The sequence below is a fragment of the Cryptomeria japonica genome, chromosome 1 (assembly GCF_030272615.1).
Source record: "Cryptomeria japonica chromosome 1, Sugi_1.0, whole genome shotgun sequence".
Taxonomy (NCBI): Eukaryota; Viridiplantae; Streptophyta; class Pinopsida; order Cupressales; family Cupressaceae; genus Cryptomeria; species Cryptomeria japonica.
The window spans coordinates 686,779,122-686,795,703 of record NC_081405.1 but is presented as its reverse complement, the minus strand read 5'-3'; the positions used below and the strand labels follow the sequence as shown (position 1 = coordinate 686,795,703).

Below are 16,582 nucleotides of genomic sequence, written 5' to 3'. Positions count from 1 at the left end.
AATTGATCAAATCAAATCTCAAGGTATTTTTTCTTTGTCTTTCTACATTTTGTGAATGCCACCTTGTCAACATATTTTATGTCCTACATATCATAATGTTAATTCACTTTATTGCAATGTAATTTTTGACCCAAAACATATAGCCAATGTTCAATTATAGACTTTTTCATTTATTTTTATTTGTTTTGTGTTTGTTTTCTTGGATTTATGATTATATTAGCATGTTCCTAGTTAATATGTCAATTATATGTGGACACCTTAAGTGATCCATGTTGACATAAGTGAATATGTGTTGCATTTCTACCCCACATTACTACATTGGTCCATGTTGGCATGCATATTTTACCATATTTGTAGTTAATATGTCAATGATATGAAGACACCTTAAGTGTTCCATGTCCACACAAGTGGTCACTTGTTAAGAAAGTCATTTTTCTATTTGGTTTGGTCGATGAGCCTACATCACCATACCATGCTATGAATTGTCTAATCCTGTCCTCCAAACCCTAAAGTTTCACAATCAAAGAAAAAAGGATTTGATCAATTGACCAAATCTGGGGATTGGCATAAAATTTTAGCTTACCTCATATGTGTAAATTGAGTGGATAGAATGTTACCTAACTTCTTATTGTTTATGAATCATGTTACCAAGTCAATAGATTCTTCAATTTCAACTATTGGCCTTACTATGTATCTTCTAATAATAAAATGATCAGTTATACCACTAATCTGATATCTATACCTACTAGGATAAAGTTGCTTAAAAATCACATTGACTACAATTTTGGAATGTGGTCTCTAATTTGTGATTGACGATTCAATATCATGGTGGAACATATAGCATCATCTTTATGTTTTTGGTTGGACTACCCTTGGAAACTATAAATTGTAAGTTTTATAATAATTTAGTCACTTTAATTTTATGATTATTTTGATATTGTGTATAAGATTACCTTACTCTAGTGTACCATGATGGAACTAACCTCTATGTATTATTCATAATACATATAGAATCCATCATCATGTTGAGGAAATGACCTAATACTCTAACACCAAATGAGAATGAAGCTAAGAACACAGATAAAAGAGAAGGAATGAGGTATGTTAGCAAGAAATTTGAAGGATACATACTGGAGTTCTATACCCTAAGGATTTCTAGTGTTGTAATCTTCTACTTTGGAATCATCCTCTTGAGGTGGCAATGAATTATATCTAGACCTAAGGTTAGTTGTAAATCAGAATAAGAACATCATGCATATGTAATATATTAGAATTCAAAAATATTTGTATTCATTATATTCAATTGCTATCCATTGCATATCCTCGTTTCTTCTTATATTCATATATTCACTTCCTTATATTCACCTTACATTCACCTTATATTCACCTTCTTCACCTTATATTCACCTTAGTCATTGTTCTTATTGGTGAATGGATCATACAATATGCTTATATTTACAATAGGGTATGTGGCCCTTAGATGGTATCCCTAGGCTATGTTCTATACTCCAAAGCTTATATACTAGAAACTTCTTGTGGTAACTTCTCTGGATTTGTATCTATATCCTATTTCCTGGCCAACATCATCCCCTCATTAAAACTTTGACTTGTCCTCAAGTCAAGATGGCTTCAGTGGAAGGATGTCCTAATAAATGTATTGAAGAGAATTTGAGTTATCATCCCACTACATTTTCACTGGCTAAAGTTGATTAATATGAGTTTGTAACTATCAATTTTATTTTTAGCTTCTGGAAGTGTAGTTGATATTTGAATGGTTTTCTGAAAATTTTGAGCCTTCTGTAATATTCTAGTGATGTGTGCTAACCACAAGTTGACAAACTCTCCCTATTTCCAAAATATTTTCTAATATTTATCTATTTGCTTTTGGAATTCTTGGTATTGATCATGGAGATCTTCAATTGTCACTCTCTCTAGTCCATTCATATCTTTTAGGCCATCGTAATTATAGTTATCATAGAACCTATTATAACACCCTTTAAAATAGGCTTTCCATATTATATCTCTTGATGAACATATTTCAACAACTTATAATTTATTTTTATAGGCACAAACATGTAGAAACGTGTTAACTCATAAGACTCATGCCCCTTATGATGGAGCAAAAATATTTAATAGCATAAATACCGAATAACCACGAGACAATGTAAAATAAATAAAAACTCCAGAATTGTTAAGGTTGAGACAACTTAATTCCTAACAATTTATAATGCTCAAATCCAAAACTCGTATCAATATTTTGTATGTATCTTAGGAATTTATTTGATGCTATACAAATATTTATTCAATTTACAAACCTAATTACTTTTAACTTTCACCATGTAGTTCTCAAATTGTGTCATATAATTATTCTTAATTACGCTTAGTAGTGCTAGTCTAGAACAAAGGTTTTGGGTTGAAGTTGTTCCAATTGTTTACTACGTAATAAACATGTCTCTTGCATCAACTCTTATGATAAAATTCCTATGGAAGCATGGTCAAGTCACAAGCCTTCTCAAAGACATTGTAGATTTTTTGGTTGCGAGACATATGCACATGTGCAAAAGAAGTGAACAAAGTTGGAGAACGAGGTTGTGAAATGTATCTTCATTAGGTTAAAAGTTGTATACACCTAAAAATGGTCTGAAGATAATTAATTAAATACGTAGTTATTTAATTAATACCCCTTCCCAATTAATCGAATTCACAAGCAAATTTGATTAATTCCCTTATTCATCTACTAGTAAATAAATCTACATGATTTATTTATATAGTTCATTTCATATCCCTTTTGATTAATTAATCTAAATTAATTAATCCTCTCCCCCCATCTAAATCAATTCTTCTAATCCCTAATTAAAATTAACAAACTCAAGTTTGTTGAGATTAATCTACCATTTTCCAATTATTTGAATTTCTAAATTCAAATGAGTACATGGCTCCTAACTTTTAACCACCTAACCTAACCACCCTCTAACCTAACCCATTCCACCTAACCCTGAGTTTAACTAACCCTATCCTATCTTGCACATCCTAACCTCCTTATCCTAACCTCCTATGGTGTGGATATTCTCCCCTTGAGACACATGGCACTTTTGCCACATGTCTCCTCCCTTGGACACTTGCCCTTTCATGAGCAAGGCTCCTTGACACTTGTCACTACAGAGATGACAAGTGTCCCTTCCTCCAACCTCTTCTCCAACTTCCTCAATCTTGGCCCTTGATATCTTCAGATCAAATCTGGACCGTCGATTCCTGCCACCTCAACTTTAGCCTTGGAATTCCTACAAATACCCCTCATTTTGGAGCAATAAGGATCCCTTGCATTCATAGTTTTAGCATCATTACTATAGGCATTTTCATTTCAATCATTTAGTAATTAGCATTTTGGATTAATCATAGCATTGTAATCTAGTTTCTTAGATCATGCATTTCATATCATTTGCACAATCAACCATGATCAAGTAGCTACTCAACTCTTGAGTTGCCACTTTGGAGGTCATTGCTCCGCTGAGAGCCAATCAATCCAACACCTTCAAGGTCATCAAGAATAGAGGAAAATGGGACATTCCAAGGAAGGCTTATGGTTTGCATCTTTAATTTAGTTTTCAATTAAGCTTTCTTTTATGTTTTATTGTCTCATTATATGTGTATGCTTGCTTCTATTTACCACATTTTTAGCATCACAAAAGTAAGGTATCTTCTTCTTCTTTTCATTGCACTCCTTATTGAATTTCCTAGGCTTACCATAGTTTCAACAAATAACTTTAGATTTTCTAGGAGATTTGATATCCTCTTAGATTTGGATTTATCATGATTTTCATCATTCTTGCCTTTTTTCTTAGGTCTTCCATGAAAATTTAGGGTCTCCTTGGTATTCATACATCTCACCAAGTTTCTTTCATATCTTCCTTACAAAGGTTTCTCCATGGGCATTTATTAAAATATAGTTTGGTATTCAAATCCTTAGCTTTATGATCCATAACATCGTATCGAATGGCCAAAGTAACAACTACAACCCTTAAAGATTCTCATCGACAACATCCTACAAATCTCAATTGAGTAATAGATCCTCCATCTTCAATTTTCACATTTCAAGATTGTTACCAAAAAAAATCTCCACCTCTATTCCTTGATGTATTTATCATCTAAAAATTCTTACAACAAGATCATAAAGTATCTTCAGCATAAGCTCCCACTCAAAACTCAATTTGTTCAAAATATTCAACAACCCATAATTGAACTTATCATTTTTCAAGTAAGAGAATAGTGGTTGTAAGCTTATTTTAATTACCTTCAATTTTATGCCAAGAGCAATGGATATTTTAAACTATTTTTCATAATCCTTGTATTTGATTTTTTTATTACATATCATATAGTTGGGTCAATAATGGAATGAATGAGCTTATGTATAAAATTTTAAGTGTTTCTAGATAAAAATTTATGCAACACAATAAGTATTTAGCATAAATTGATACTGGATCTTAAATATTATTATAGAATATTTAGTTAGAATTGTTTGTTTTTATGTTTATCATGCTAAAAAATTATAAAGTTAAATTTCATGATTTTTTAGTTCAACAAAAAAGCCATCCATTGTCATTTAAGTTCAAATTTTATAAAAACTTATCATTTTGACATCTTAGTTCATGTATTAAAATTTATTCATCAACTTATAAGTAATTTGTCTACTAGGGTGAAGGACTATTCATCATGATGGTTGACAACCTATGTAGTTGATGATTTTCTAGGTCATATTTAAATTAGAAAAAGGTGAACACTCTATGTAAGGGGCAAATATATCCATGTAATTCAATCAACAACAATGAATATATTACTTAATAAGGAAATTCATTCCTATAACTTATTTAATATTTTTCAATAATTTAATATCTTAAATAAAAAATTATACATTTATTAAATTTATCTTTGTTTTCCTATGCTATGCATATTTTAATTCAATGTTCTAGATCTTTTTGCTCTTCAATTTTTGAATTTCTGGTTCAACCTAGCTCTTTTTCTAGGCATTTTGTAATATTTTTTGGTTTTTGGTTTTCTCCTTCATACTTTGAACTATTTCATGTATACTTTGTTTATTATTAATATACTTATCTGTTGGCTATAGCCCTTTATTGATAAATAATAATAATAATAAATTTAAATTTATTTTAATCTATTTTACTTATTTGTAAGTGACAATTATATATTTAGTTAATAAAAAATGTACGATTCATGTTTTTCATATTTAATAACATCATTTATATTTAAAATGTACAAATAGAAGCATATTTCTTGTACCTTGCTTAAATAAAAGAAAATAATGTTCATTACTAAAATATTCTAATGATTTTTTAAAATTTGGTAAAAATGAATTTATAGATATAAAAATAATTTATTAAATGATCTTTTTGTGCTCTTACTTAAATAAAATAAAACAATGTTCATTATTCTTTAAATATTCTATTGATTTTGTAAGGTCTCGGGAACTAGATGTTTTAAGTAAAGTAATATGAATATGATTTATATCTACTACCTAAATATTCTATTGATTTTGTAATGTTATATGAAGTGGATGTTTAAGAAAATGATATGATTAGGATTTGTATTTTGTTTGTTTGTATATTAAAATTAGGTAATGAGTAAATGAATTTATATGAACATGATAGTTTATAATTATTTATCTAGAATATATTTTATTTTATGTCTTTGAAGGGCTAAAATAATCTGTTGGTGTTTGTTTTTTAATTAGTTGATTATGTGTTTAGTTGGATCACATCATCATGCAAATCACCTTTTGTAGATTGAGATGATATCATCTCTCTACTTGCAATTTACATTTCTCTTTTGAACATATATGTGGTTGTTTATGTTTATGTTGCAACATATGCTAAACATTAATATTTTGTTGATCTTATTTTCGCATGTTTTCTTCTTAATATTTTTCTAGCATTACATTTTACACTGCATTATGTGGATGTCATTAATGCATGATTCTAGTAAACAAGTACAAATGTTTACAATGAGGTCTCTTTTGAAAAGTTTTAAAAGGTCTCAAGTTGTCTGTCTCGTGTATTTTGAAACATCATACTAGTTTATTTTTATTCTCACATTGAATCACTAATTAGTTGCATCTCACATTCATAGATTTAATCATGCAAATCTCAATGTCAACAAATCAATCTCAATTGCAACAAGCAAAATTACATCAAGACATCAACATCTAAAATTACGTGTTAATCTATTTCAATGTTTGTTAGATCAATCATATGAACAACTATCAAGGATGTTTCATACTTCCTATTGTGCTTATTAACACAACCTTGTTTTCTACATACATGAACATCCAAGTGAACCTTTTTTAAGGTATTGAATGATAAACTTAGCACTTAACAAAACTCATGCCTCCTAACATATCATGGACACAATCTTGTTTCAAATTCCATAATCTCGTATTTCAATTGTCTCATATCTTTGATCCCAAATCTAATTTTTTTTTTTTATGAATACATATGTCATTTTCTATTAAATAAAATATATATACACATCCAAAAAAATATAAGAGGACACAAGGTCACTCCTCAAAGTCACTCCCGTAGAGCCCCAAAAGCAAGATAACAAATAGCAAGAAACACCAATAAAAAAGTAGAAAAAGGTCCGTGTCATTTGATTTACATATTTTTGTCACGACACCACGATATTCAAAATTAATAATCACAAATATGCCATAATTCATCTCAATAATCATTTTTATGTCAATTTTACTCAACTTCTCAATTTACACTAATCACAAAATTCAAACAATATAAAATTAAATGGAGAGTCTAACTGAAATGGCAAATGGCACATTAGATGGTATATAAATTCCACGCAGTAGGTAGATGGCAAACTATCTCCATGAGATTTGATACCAACACCACTCAAAAAGTCGGTATTAACCAAGGAAAAACATGCCTTCATACCATAGACAGAATTTCCTGTTGTAAAAACGATGCAGTAAAACAAGATGGTCCCGAGTTCGATTTCGTGTAGTGCCAAACAACCAAACAAGCACCAAGTGGCAGTAGAAAAATCATCTACGAAATGGTAAAACGCGAATAATCTTACCTTCCCAGCTTTATAAAATATGTATTTTAAAACTTCACCATCAGAATGCGCAGTGATTACACAGCAGACATATTCGTGTTCAAATCTAGTCAGCTGCGTAAGAATGTTTCAAAGGTTGAAGAACGACTAACTAACTAAGCTCAATTACCAGTCCGATTAAAATACTCTTAGAATGCGACTGGTACAAAATTAACATCATTAACAAAAATCATGTCAAGTACACAGACTGATTTCATCATATGATTAAACCATTAAAAAACTTCGAGAAATTAAAATCTTTCTGTAAAAGGAAATACCTACAATAAAAATCATGACAGCCGGTAAAGAAAAGAAAATGCCACCGAAAAAAGCATGAGGGGCGAAAAGAAAAGACAGCACAGCAGTCACAGAAGGAATAATCGATCGTCCCCCAAAAGTAAAGGCCCAAATTTTCTCAACCGGTAAATTGAAAATTCCGTCAGTGATTGAAGGAATAAAAATCAATGCAAGAGCGGCAGTTGCAATCCCTGAAGAGGCAGACATTGCAGCCGAAACAGACACAGAAAGAGCAGCCCTCACAGGCAAATCCGGGCTTTTTCCCACAGCCCCTGTAGGCCTTTCGACTGGCGGCCCTTTCTTCCTCCATTTCACACCCAATTCTCTCATACGGAAAATCAGAACAAACCCAATTGGGATCATTGGCGGCGGAATGGTGACGCCGACATTCCTCCCTGTCCCGCCGCTTAAATCGCCGCTCCTTCCCGCAGGCAGCGCAACGCACGAATTCATCCCTGTGGGCGACCTTGGGTTTCGAACCCCCGCCGCGGCCTTTGCTGTTATAGTACCCCAGAAGCTCTGTTTTACAGAGAGGCAATTTCTTGTTGTGGCGGACAACCCAGATGTTATTTTTCCATTTCTTTGAGCGGTTTCCGGCGTGTTTCTCGAAAGCGGGCGGTTTCATGGTGCCCTCATCGCAGTTTCCACCAGGGGAGCACTCACAATCCACGATCTCGAAAACGCCCTCGTCTGTAATTCTCAGTCGGGCCACTGCATCCCCGTATTTGGCACTGGTGCAGCCGCAGGTCATTTCAATGAAGCCCTTCTCCCTCTTCAGCCCCGCCAAGCCCACCAGATGCTCCTCCTTAAATCCTCCTCCTCCTCCATTAAATCCTCCAGCAAATCCTCCTCCTCCTCCTCCACCACCACCACTGGTATTGTTATTGTTCTCCTCCTTCTGCATTTTCTCGGCCCCGGCAAAGTACAGAGAAAAGGAGCGAAAAGTGATGGAGAAAGAACAAATCTTTGTGCAACCCGTCTGAGCTGGGCTGGGCTGCTCTTTTTTCTTTTTTTTTCTCCCTCCTTCTCGCTCCCGGTATGTGACTCGTAATGAATAACAATAATAACTAAAAAACTGCAATACTTCCCCTCGCCTCCGGGGAATTTATAATAATTTCGCAACGCCCATTGTTATAAGTAGCCTGGATTTTGTTTGTAGGTAGGATGCGGTCTCGTAGTAGCTACGATTCATATGGGTTCCTTGCCGTTAGTCAAGGAGCTATATTAGGGCTTTTTCTATTATCGCTTTATTGAATTGTCTTTTGTCTCTAATTAATTACATGCTGCTTCTTTTTCATTAATAAAAAAAAAATTCTCTAATATTTGGGGTTAAGTTATTTTATTTTGGTTGTTATTTTAGGTAGTCCTTCTAGTTTTGATTTGTCTAGATTGTCGATAAGGGTCTATTGTATATCACTTGAGAGGCTCTCGGAAGATATTGTTCTATAAAGATATTCAATTTTGGTTGTTGTTTTAGGTATTCTAGAATGTGAGTTCAACTTTTGATTTGTCTAGAGTGTGGATAAGGGTCCATTGTATATTACTTGAGAGGTTGTCGGAAGACATTGGTCTATAAAGATATTCAATTTGCCTACATTGTGGATAAGGGTCCATTGTATATTACTTGAGAGGTTGTGGGGAGACATTGCTCTATAAAGATATTCAATTTTGGTTGTTGGTTTAGGTAGACTAGAATGTGAGTTCAACTTTTGAATTGCCTACAATGTCAATAAGGGTCTACTGTATATTACTTGAGAGGTTGTGGGGAGACATTGCTCTATAAAGATATTCAATTTTCGTTGTCGTCTTAGATAATCTAGAATGTGAGTTCAACTTTTGATTTGCCTATGGATAAGGGTGAGTTCAACTTTTGATTTGCCTATGGATAAGGGTCTATTGTATATTACTTGAGAGGTTGTGGAGAGACGTTGCTCTATAAAGATATTCAATTTTGAATGTCGTTTTATATAGACTAGAATGTGAGTTCAACTTTTGAATTGCCTATAGTGTCAATAAGGGTCTATTGTATATCACTTGAGAGGTTGTGGGGAGACATCGCTGTATAAAAGATATTCAATTTTGGTTGTCGTTTTAGGTAGTCTAGAATGTGACATCAACTTTTGATTTGCCTAGAGTATGAATAAGGGTCTATTGTATATTACTTGAGAGGTTGTGGGGAGACATTGCTTTATAAAGAGCTAAACTCCAAGTCATTGGGATATACTTTTGATTCCACTCAGTAAACAATAATCATAATAGATCATAGCCTATAATTAATTACATGCTTCATCTTTATTTTTTTATTGGGATTAATAAAAATACATATTTTTTGATCTTTGGTTTAGCTCTTTCGAATTTGGCTGTCATTTTAAGTAGTCAAGGTCGTGGGTTCGACTCTTGATTTTCCTATGGTGTGGATAAGGGTCTATTTCATATCACTCATGAGGATGTTAGGGAGCTCACTTTGCAAAGAGCTAAGCTCCAAGTCATTGGGTTATACTTTCGATTCCACTTAGTGAAAAATAATCATTATGTTTTTCTCCTAATCTAAAGGTCTACAATCGTGGAGGAAAATTTAAAAAATTTAAAGGAAAATAACAGTTTTAAAAGTTAATTTGTCTTAATTAAAAATTTACAAATTAAATTTGATTAGTTAATGATATTTAGATAGGAATGATAAATTGGAATTATTGACATTGGGTAAGAATAAATGTGTAGAATAATTTATTTGTTTGTGTGAATTATGGTGAAGAATAAAATTTGATGTAGGGTAGATTTTACTTGCTTGGTATTGGAAATGGATTCTTTTAATCTAATTTGTACCTTAGAATTGTGATAGTTTTGAAATTGGGTTAGGACTGAAGTTGTTTCTTGTGATGTCAATGTCACTTGGTGCAAAAATAGTTTCACACAATACTGATATGTAGCCTATGAAAATGAATACATCCATTGTGGACTTATGTAACCAAACTTTAGATCTTTCCTATGCATTGGCATCAAGGATTGACAATACTTTAAAATACTTAGGCAAATCATTGAATTGCAAGGGTTGTGATCTCCTAGGTCAACCCCTTTGATTAAACTAGCTTAAAATGGTAATGAAAATGATTGAAATAACACATCTCAATTATCCAAAATCCCTAGGATGCTAATGCAAATTTTAGGCTCATTAAATAGTGTTCCACATTGAAATATTCCTCAAATGGTTCTCCTCTTTAATGCACAGGATTTTCATATTTTAATTGGATGTAATTGAATGCTTTTAAATACCAAAGAATAACAATTGACTACACAAATATGTGCCAAGTTAGCTAATAATGCCTAGTAAAAAGGGTTAGAGTCAACAAAGATTTGAAATTTAGATTTTTGAATTTTAGGTCAATTATGCATGGCATGGGATTAACCCTATGTATCACAAGATTGACCAAAAAATAAAGTTTTAATATGAGGGTAGGGAAGAAATTTATAGGAACATAGCAATAATAGGCATTATGAATGTTAGATCAATGTGTATACGTGGATAAGATATGGTCAAATTTGTGGAAATATGTATAGGTGGAGATGGGTGAAGGATCAAAGATTGAACCCAACTTTTGCACAAGATTGCAATATTTTTTGATGTATGATAGCATTAAACCATTCCATAAAAATGGGCAAACAATAAAATGAAAATCAATATGGGTATGAAATTTCAAAATTGCAATAACATTATTGGGTGAAAGTTCAAAGTTGTGTCACCTTTTAGGCTAAGATTTTCAACACACCAAAATTAAAGTATTTCCAACTATAGCTTGAGCTAAAAATATGTTCGGGCTATATTCCAATCAAAATAGATTTGAACCACAACTTTTATAGTTGAAAGTGTCCATCAGATACACACGTAGCAACACTTTGATGTTAACTTGTGAAAAATTAAAATTGTTTGAAAAACTTAATGTTCTTGCCACTTCTCATGTAAATAATATTTTTTTAAATATTTTAAAAAAAATCTTTTGTAAATCTAAAAGTTTAATTTTCAAGAATTTAAATTTTAGTATTATTATTATTTATATTTTTTATTTTCACTAAAACTTGGCCATCTATGTAGAAATAAAAGGTTGATTATTTTCTCAACAAAAATACTAAATTTTATAAAAATAAAATATAAAATAATATTATAAGGGAAAATTCTATATAGAGATGATATAATCATTTTCTATCTCTAACCAATTGTTAAAAAAATGTGGAAGCCTCACAAAATAGTTATGTTTTTGTAGACGTATAAATCTAACCACTTTCTTAAATAAATATTTAATATTTATTTGAACCCCATCCCCCCTATTTAATTAAATCTTATTTAATTAATTTCTCCATTTTCATTTATTTGATTAAATAAATTATTCAATTTATTTAATTAAATTCACCTAAACCTTTTCTAGCCTTTAATTAAATAAATCACTTTATTTAATTAATTCCCCTTTCTTCCTTTTAATTAAATTGACCCTTGCATATAAATAAATCTAATCTATCTATAAAAGTCTCCCCAATTATATTTAAGCAAGTTGCATCTATTTTAGTTGAAATAAAATATTTTATTTTAATTAAAATTCTTTTTCTCCCACTTGCCCTCTCCTACATTTCCCACTTGCCTCCTAAACATTCTTCTAGAACCCATCTAATCCTAATCAATTAGCTTTAATCCCTCTAATCATGTCATTTCCCTAAATTTGAGGAGGTCACTTCTCAAATTTGGAAGAAAGTCTTCTAAATGCATTAAAGGCTTTATTTCTTCAACAAGATAACTTGTTGAGTTCCCCCAGATTTGGAAGGACTCTTACAAATTTGTCCCCAAAGTCTTCCAAGTCATTAATGGTTAATTCAACCTCCCCTCATGGTTAGAGACTTTCTCTCTAACTTAACCCTCATCTAACCCAAGGGTCTCATCAAGCACTCATGGATTTGACCCTAGTTATCCTATTAACCCCTGCACAAGAGTTTACCCCTTGGGTAAAAGCTTTATCCAATGGATGACCCTAACCTAACCATAACCTTACCTCCTAAGGTAACCTTCATGTCTCTTGCATCTCCTCTCAAGCCACCTCTTGTTGACAATTGTCACCATTTCATTGGTGAAAATTGTAAACATGGATTGAGTAACTTTCAATCCTAGCCATTGTTAAGATTATTCAATCTTAACCCTCCATTGCCCTATTTTCCCTATAAATAGAGCTCTCATTTTGCATTCTCCATATCCAAGTTTCATGCATCTACATTATAGTCTAATTGTATTAATCATTTTTAGCCTCTCTTTGTTAGAATAGCATCGTAGCATTTAGAAGCATTTTCATATCAAATAGTATATCCATGCTAGTATATCATGTTAGAATAATTTAGCAATATCTTTATCACATCACTATGTTCATCTTAGCTTAATCATCATAGCTTTTAACATATCATATAGATCTTAGAATGCATTCATGCATATAGATCACAATATCACTCGTTCTTGGAGTTGTCATTCCTAAGTCATTTGCTCGATGATCTGAGAGAAAAACATTGACTTTTGGGATCCTGTGAGATAGAGAACAATGAGACACCCCTTGGGAAGTTAATGTAGTTTAAATTAGTTTATACTTGCAGTAAGAGTCTCATTGGTATGTAGGTCTTTTAATCTCAAACTTCATGTCTTGATCACCACATTTTCCCACATACATCTTTGGCACCCATCGTGGGGCTCGTCTCCGAAAATAACATCATTTTTTGTGCAGGTTAAAGATTGCAATCATGTCGGAACACTCTTTTAGAACATCTGAGACTTTCTACAACGCATCTGTGGTAAACTTTAGTGCATCCATTGCACTGTTTAGCACATAGAAACCATTCCTTAGTGCATTTGACCTTCCTTCTAGGGCACTTCTTTTTCCACACAAAGAAGTGTCAGTATAGTGCATAGGCTCTGTCTTTTAGTGCTTTTGCACCACATTCTAGTGCATCTAGTCCACAGTTTAGCGCATAGCACTAACAAAGGCAAAAAAATTGTAACCGAGTCAGAAATTTAGGCTTGTGAAGCCCACCATCATGATCTAATTTTTTACTAACTGAGCACAGGTTCTAACATTTTTCAGTGCAGGAACAGAAGGATTTAGTTTAGTTTTTCTTTACTTTCTTTTAAAGTTAGTAAAAAGAACTCATCTTTTCCTTTATTGCAAAATTTTAAAATGAATCTCACTTTCTCTTTTGGATGCCTAAAATGAACTTCATGTTTTCTTTTGGTGCCTAAAATAACTCATCTTTCTTTCTTGCATGGATAAAAAGAACAACAAATTCAAATCTTTCCTTTTATGTACGATAGGATCATCTTTCTTTGGGCTTTAAAAAGAACAAAACAAACTTTCTAATTTTTGCACAAAGTTAAAATTGAACATCACATTCCTTTGGTGGTTATTAAAACGGACTTCACCTTTGTTTTGGAAGCTTAAAAAGAACCTTCACATTTCCATTTCAAAAGCTTTCAAAATTTAAGATCGTTGTTGTTTACATTGGCAATTCATTTTGTTGACAAGGGTTTACTTTCAAAATTTCAAAGTTTCACTACCTTCACACATTGCTATCTTGGGTTAAAAAGAACCACATGTCTTTTTGGAGCAACATCTCCAAGATAGCTTTTCAGAAAACAACTGCAATATTGGATAAAAAGTGTAGACATATAAAAATGACCGCTTTCCTAAATGAATATTTAATATTCATTGTAAGTCCATTCTTCCTATTAATTAAATTCTATTTAATTAATTTCTTCATATTCATCTATTTAATTAAATGAATTACTCAATTTATTTAATTAAGTTCACCTAGCCCTTTTCTAGCCTTTAATTAAATAAATCACTTTATTTAATTAATTCGCCTTTCTCCTTTTTAATTAAATTGATCCTTGCAAGTAAATAAATCTAATTTATTTATTTAAATCCCCCCTCTAGCCATTTTAATTAAATTCATATTTAATGAAAAATATCAATTTATTCCCTTTCCCATTTTAATTAAATCTACATTTAATTAAAATGTCCTTTGCATCTAAATAAATCAAAATTTATTTGTAAATCCGCCCACTTGCAAATTCCTACAAATGCAAGTTGCAACCACAATTGAAATAAAGTAATTTTATTTTAATTAAATTCTATTTTCCCCACCCACTTGCAAAATCCTACATCTCCCACTTGTCTTCTAAACCCCTTCTAGATTCTTCTAATCACTTCCAATTTAGCCTAATCCATCTCCTAATTATTGTCACATTCCTAAGCAAAGAGAAGTCACTTCTCAAAGCCTCCAAAGTCTTTTAAAAGCAATAAAGACTTTTTCCATTCAACAAGCTAACTTGTTGAGTTCCCCCAAATTTGGAAGGACTCTTACAAATTTGTCCCCAAAGTCTTCCTAACCATTAATGGTTAACTCAACCTTCTTATAATTATTAGAGACTTTCGCTCTAACTTAACCCTCATCTAACCCAAGGGTCTCATCAAGCATTCATGGTTTTACCCTTGGTTATCCCTTTAACCATTGCACAAGAGTTTATCCCTTGGATAAAAGCTTTATCCAATGGATGACCCTAACCTAACCTTAACCCTTACCTCCTAAGGTAACCTTCATGTCTTCTCAAGCATTTAATGCTTCTTACATCTCCTCTCAAGCAGTTTCTTGTTGACAATTATCACCATTTCGTTGGCGAGAATTGTAAACATGGATTGATTAACTTTCAATCCTGGCCCTTGATAAGATTATCCAATCTTGACCATCCATTGCCCTATTTTCCCTATAGATAGAGCACATTCCTTCTTCAAAATAATCAAGTCTTTGTGCATCAAACTTATAGCCTCATAATATTAAGCATATTATCTCTCTTTGATAGAATAACATTTTAGATCATTTTGATAGCATTATAATCTTAGATGTATCATATTAATCTCGTATCATGTTAGCTTCATATTAGTATCATTTTCATACTAGTTTAAGCTTCATATCAATATCTTGCATCCTATCATCATCTAGTTTCATATCTAAATCATCACTAGGATCTTGGTTGCATTCCATTTAGATCTTAGAATCATTTAAATCTCGTTCATTAGGTTGTCATCTTAAGGAATCAAGTGCTCTTCCAAGCTGAGAGCCACCTTTAATCTTGAAGATCCTTGGAGATAGAGGAACATGGAACGATTTTAAAGAGTTTAGATACATTTAACTTGCTTTGTTTGGATTTCTAACCTCTAATTCAATGTTTCATATGTGTCTTTGAATTATTTTCTCCTCTTGCAGTCTGATACCACATTCCAGGCATACATTAATTGGTGCCCACCGTGGCACACGTCCCTAAAAATAACATCGTTTTTCATGTAGGTATAAGTGACATTTCTTCTTCTCTTTTCGCTTTCTTATACTTTAAGTTATATTCCATATATATTGTCAGGATGTTTGAGAGGGGTTTCAGACCTCTAGGAGTTATAATGTAAAATCTAGTTTTTGGAAGATCCTCCAAATTTCAGACTTAGTCAAATTTCAGGGCATTTTAGGATCAGGATTGTAAAATTTGTAACCAAGATTTGAAATTAGGCTTGTGGAAGCCCACCAAAGGATTTAATTTTTCACTAACTTCTTTCCTTGCAGGTTTTGACAGTTTCTTATAGGTTGGAGGAGTTAGAATTAGGATTTGTGATTTATTTCTAGCTTTTAAAAGTTGGATAAAAAGAACTCATTTTTCCTTTGGATTAAAAAGAATTCATTTTTCCTTTGGATTTAAAAGAACCTCATCTTTCTTTTGGGCTTAAAATCAACTACATTTTCCTTTGGGCTTAAAAAGAATCTCATTGCAAGGTAAAAAGAACAACAAATCAAACACTTTGCTTTCTTGCAAGATTAGGCAAAAACACTTCATTTGGGTTTAAAAAGAACAACAAATTTGCTTTTCAGTTTGCAAAAGGTAAAAAGAATCACATTTTCCTTTGGTGCATAAAAAAAATTATTTTCCTTTTGCAAAGGATAAAAAGAACCTCACTTATTATTTTGTGCAACGCAAAGGAGTTGTTCATTTTGCGACTTTCCTTTTGTTGACCAACATCACGATTTATTTTGTTGACTAGGATTTCACTTTCTTAGATAGAAAAAATTTGCTATGAAGAGTTAAAAAGAACATCATGCTTGT

The 16,582-nt window shown here is 32.1% G+C and overlaps 1 protein-coding gene across 1 annotated transcript; it reads right to left on the bottom strand.

Moving 5' to 3' along the window:
* Window positions 1–7,331: 7,331 nt before the first annotated feature.
* LOC131072494 (protein ULTRAPETALA 1-like) lies at window positions 7,332–8,566 on the bottom strand. Its single transcript, XM_058008658.2, has one exon. The coding sequence runs from the start codon at window positions 8,318–8,320 to the stop codon at window positions 7,559–7,561; it is 762 nt and encodes a 253-aa protein (XP_057864641.1). The 5' UTR covers window positions 8,321–8,566; the 3' UTR covers window positions 7,332–7,558.
* Window positions 8,567–16,582: the final 8,016 nt, after the last annotated feature.